Source organism: Portunus trituberculatus, chromosome 8 (genome assembly GCF_017591435.1).
Source record: "Portunus trituberculatus isolate SZX2019 chromosome 8, ASM1759143v1, whole genome shotgun sequence".
NCBI classification, from domain to species: domain Eukaryota; kingdom Metazoa; phylum Arthropoda; class Malacostraca; order Decapoda; family Portunidae; genus Portunus; species Portunus trituberculatus.
This window is the reverse complement of record NC_059262.1, coordinates 6,500,001-6,505,000: the sequence shown is the minus strand read 5'-3', so window position 1 is coordinate 6,505,000 and position 5,000 is coordinate 6,500,001. Positions and strand designations below refer to the sequence as shown.

General features: G+C 46.5%; 1 protein-coding gene across 4 annotated transcripts in view; it reads right to left on the bottom strand.

Annotated features, from left to right (window-relative positions):
• LOC123501110 (glutamate receptor ionotropic, NMDA 2B-like) overlaps positions 1-5,000 on the bottom strand; it is a 69,326-nt gene that overhangs the window by 12,169 nt on the left and 52,157 nt on the right. For all 4 annotated transcript variants that reach the window (XM_045249698.1, XM_045249696.1, XM_045249695.1 and 1 more), the window contains 2 exons: positions 3,859-4,094; positions 1,859-2,073 (listed from right to left, as the gene is read on the bottom strand). In XM_045249698.1, the coding sequence (XP_045105633.1) occupies positions 1,859-2,073; positions 3,859-4,094 (451 nt within the window). The remainder of the gene's footprint in view (positions 1-1,858; positions 2,074-3,858; positions 4,095-5,000) is intronic.

Sequence of the window (5,000 nt, the reverse complement as noted above, 5' to 3'; positions counted from 1 at the left end):
ACGTTCCACACAGAGAAATGTTATGAGGGGAAAAGAGGGGAGGAGAAGGAGGAGGAGGAGGAGGAGGAGGAGGAGGAGGAGGAGGAGGAGGAGGAGGAGGAGGAGGAGGAAGAATGGAGAGAGAAGAGAAAGGGAAGAGAGAGGGGAGAAGGAACAATGTATACAGTGTAAGGAGGAAAGTGAGGGGAGAGGGAGGGAGAGGAGAGGGGAAGGAAGAGGGGAAAAGAGGGGAAATAACAAGAAGTGAGGGAAATGTGGGAATATGTAGCAGTGAGCAGACGGAAACAAGGAGGAGGAGGAGGAGGAGGAGGAGGAGGAGGAGGAGGAGGAGGAGGAGGAGGAGGAGGGATGAAAATGAACGTATTGTGAGAGAGAGAGAGAGAGAGAGAGAGAGAGAGAGAGAGAGAGAGAGAGAGAGAGAGAGAGAGAGAGAGAGAGAGAGAGAGAATAATAATAATAATAATAATAATAATAATTTGAAAAAGTTAGGAATTTAAGTGAACATTCCCACTACTACTACTACTACTACTACTACTACTACTACTACTACTACTACTACTACTACTACTACTAACAATAATGGATAAAATTTTGTATATTATGAAAAAAATATAGAAAAGAAGAAAGAGAATAAACATTTACCTTCTTCTTCTTCTTCCTTCCTTCCTTCCTTCCTTCCTTCCTTCCTTCCTTCCTTCATTCCCTTCCTCTCCTCCTCCTTCTATTACAATCTTCTTCCTCCTCCCATGGGCTTTATAATCCTCCTCCTCCTCCTCCTCCTCCTCCTCCTCCTCTTCCTCCTCCTCCTCCTCTTGTTTTTTCTACTCTTTCCAGCATCCACCTCCTCTTCCTCTTCCTCTCTTTTTTTTTCCATTTCTTATTTTCATCTTTGTAATTTATTTGTTCTTCCTCTTCCTCTTTCTCTCCTCCTCCTCCTCCTCCTCCTCCTCCTCCTCCTCCTCCTCCTCCTCCTCCTTCTTCACCATGTTCCTTGAAGTTTAAGAAATTGAAAGAAAACAAAAACAAGAAGAAGAAGAAGAAGAAGAAGAAGAAGAGAAGCAAAACAAAGAAAAACAAACAAACAAACAAACACACTAGGCCTATGTTTTTGTTTACACTGTTTGTTTGTTTGTTTGTTACGCCTAATTAAAGAAAACTTACCTGTGTGTGTGTGTGTGTGTGTGTGTGTGTGTGTGTGTGTGTGTGTGTGTGTGTGTGTGTGTGTGTGTGTGTGAGAGAGAGAGAGAGAGAGAGAGAGAGAGAGAGAGAGAGAGAGAGAGAGAGAGAGAGAGAGAGAGAGAGAGAGATAACACACACACATACACAACCTAACTTAACCTAACACACCCAAAACATACCCAAAACACACCAAAACACCCAAAACACTCCTAAACACCCATAAACACCCACAAAACACACCAAAACACCACCAAACACCCAAAACACTCCTAAACACTCCTAAACACCCCAAAACACACCAAACACCCCAAAACACACCAAAACACACCAAAACACACAAAACACCCCAAAACACACCAAACACACCAAAACACCCCAAAACACACCAAAACACCCCAAAACACACCCAACACACACAAAACACCCCAAAACACACCAAACACACCAAAACACTCCAAAACACCCCAAAACAACCCAAAACACACCAAAACATTCAAAACACACCAAACACACCCCACAAAACACACCAAAACACACCAAAACACCCGAAAAACACCCTAAAACACCCCAAAACACCCCAAAAACACACACACACCAAAACACACACACACACACACACACACACACACACACACACACACCAGAAGACATCACTACTCAAAACCCCCTACTGTCTGACCTCTGTGCTTGATGTAAACACTTCTTATGCGCTGGCTTGTGTCCATTGGCCTCTAGTTGCTTCTCGAGGTGCCGGATCGTCACTCTTGCCATGTCCAGCTCGTGTTTGACCTTCCAAATGTGTGTGTCGCAGAGTGGGTCCCGGCAGCGGTGGCGTCTAAGCTTGTTGGTCGCCTCATACACTGCCCCGCGAAATGTCAGTGACTTGCCCATGCTCTGAAGGGAGAAGGTGAGGGTTATGTGAGGGGATGTGAGGGGAAAACAGTGATGGGGGAAAATGTTAAGGTTGTGTGAGGGCATGTGTGAGGGGAAACAGAGGGGAAAACAGTGAGGGGGGGAAAAGGTTAGGGTTGTGTGAGGGCATGTGAGGGGAAATAGAGGGGAAAACAGTGAGGGGGGAAAAGGTTAGGGTTGTGTGAGGGCATGTGTGGGAAATAGAGGGGAAAACAGTGAGGGGTAACAGTGAGGGGAAACAGTAAGTGATTTATCCATGCTCTGAGGGGAAAAAGTGAGGGGATGTGTGAGGGGAAAACAGTGAGGGGAAAACAGAGAGAGGTAACAGTGAGGGGAAACAGTGGGTGATTTATTCATGCTCTGAGGGGAAAAAGTGAGGGTTGTGTGAGGGGATGTGAGGGGAAAAAGTGAGGGGAAACAGAGATACAGTGAGGGAAAGAGGGTTAGTTGCATTGCGAGTGATTTATTCATGGTCTGAGGGGAAAAAGTGAGGGGATGTGTGAGGGGATGTGTGAGGGGAAACAGAGGGGAAAACACTGATGGAAAACAGTGGGTGATTTATCCATGCTCTAAGGGGAAAAAGGGAAGGTATGGTTAGGTTAGGGTTGTGAGGGGAGGTGTGAGGGGAAACAGAGGGAAACAGTGAGGGGGAAAAAGTGGGTGATTTATCCATGCTCTGAGGGGAAAAAGGGAAGGTATGGTTAGGTTAGGGTTGTGAGGGGAAGTGTGAGGGGAAACTGAGGGGAAACAGAAATACAGTGAGAAATTCATCTATGGTCTGAGGGGAAAAGTGAGGGGTTATTAGAAGTTAGCGTTGTGAGGGAAGATGTGAGGGGAAACTGAGGGGAAAAAGACGGTAAATTAAGGTTAAGTAAGAGTTTAAGTGGTTGTGAGGGGAAACTAGCAACACGTGAGGGGAAGTGGCACAATAGTTAGGAAATAAGTGAGGGGAAACAAGACGGAAAGGGAGAGGAAGTGAGGGGTTAAATGAGGGGAAATGAGAGGAAAGCAAGAGGAAGTGAGGGATTAGTTGAAGGTGAGGGGAGAGAGAGAGAGAGAGAGAGAGAGAGAGAGAGAGAGAGAGAGAGAGAGAGAGAGAGAGAGAGAGCGTGCCTAGACTGTAAATAATCAGTCAAGTTATGCCCTCCTCCTCCTCCTCCTCCTCCTCCTCCTCCTCCTCCTCCTTCTCTTCCTTCTCCTCCTCTTCCTAAAGTCTATGTAGTTTTTTTTCCCGCTCTCTCTCTCTCTCTCTCTCTCTCTCTCTCTCTCTCTCTCTCTCTCTCTCTCTCTCTCTCTCTTCCTATTTCCTCTTCACCTGCTTTGCTTTCCCTCCTCCTCCTCCTCCTCCTCCTCCTTCATCTTCCTCTCCACTCTCATCAGGATTCATCCCTCTTCCATCTCTCCACTGTTCGATTTCTCCTCCTCCTCCTCCTCCTCTTCCTCCTCCTCCTCCTCCTCCTCCTCCTTCTCTTCCTTCTCCTCCTCCTCTTCCTCCTTCTCCAATCTTCCTCTTGTCCCTCTTATCCCTTCCCAGTGCTCTTCCCTCTTCCTCCTCTTCCTCCTCCTCCTCCTCCTCCTCCTCTTCCTCCTCTTATCCATCAGGGACATTCGTGTATCCTCCTCTATCTATCTTCCTCCTCCTCCTCCTCCTCCCCTCCTCCTCCTCCTCTTCTTCTTCTCCCTGTCGCACACTGTCACGCTCCACACACACACACACACACACACACACTGTCTCTCTTACTGTCTGTCTCACACACACGTACTTACCAGGCTAACAAGGGCGCAGCAACCACCACTGTCCTTCTTAGCCAAGTGCTTCCTCACGTACTTGAAGTATATGTGCTCTAAGGCCAGCAACACGACGGCCAGCACCATCCCGATACCCAAAAGTAGGTATGCGGAGAGGAACTGCTCGATTGCCAAGGGTTCCGACGCACGTCTCTGCTGCTTCATAGGCTTGCAAGTCCCTGTCATCCAAAACCGTTGCAAGCGTTCTATTTCACCTGTGGAAGTAGAAGAATAGGGTGTGTCGTGAGTGCTTGGAGGCATTTTGAGGTGCTTTGAGTCTGTCTGCTGGTGAGTTTTCAGTGTTTGAAGTGTGTAGGAGGGTTAATGAGGTGAAGAGGAAGGTTGTTTTTGTAGAAGGGTAGAGGAAGAAGAGGAGGTGAAATGAGGAAGAGAAGGAGAGGTTAGATAAAGTTAGGTTAGGTTAGGTTGATTAATTAAGGTAAAAAAATGAGGTTAGGAAGAAATATAGAGGGGAAAAAAGAGATTGAGAGAGATTGATATAGAGATTGAGAGAAGAAGAGAAGGAGAAATGAGGAAGAGGTTGAGGAGGAGGAGGAGGAGGAGGAGGAGGAGGATAAGAAGAAGGAAGAGAATGAATGAAGGAGGATGAAGGAAAGAAGATGAAGGTTGAGAGAGAGAGAGAGAGAGAGAGAGAGAGAGAGAGAGAGAGAGAGACATTAACCTTTCTATCTCTCTTCCTCTCCTTCCTTCTTTCCCTTCCTTTTAATTTCCTTCTCTCTCTCTCTCTCTCTCTCTCTCTCTCTCTCTCTCTCTCTCTCTTCTTCCTGTTGAAAAAATCCACACTTAAAGAATTCCTCCTCCTTTTCCTCCTCCTCCTCCTCCTCCTCCTCCTCCTCCTCCTCCTCCTCCTCCTCCTCCTCCTCCTCCTCCTCCTCCTCAGGTAAACAATCCAACTAATCAAATAGACTCGCTATTGAAGGAGAAGCATTTTTTCCCCTTTTTTCCCCTCTTTTCCCCTTTTTTCCCCTCTTTTCTTGTCTTTCCTTCTTTTCCCTTTTTCCCTCTTGTTTTCCTTTTTTCCCTCTTTCCCTCTTTTCCTTTTTCCCTCTTTTTCTTGTCTTTCCCTCTTTTTTTTTCTTTTCCCTCTTTCTCTTCTTTTT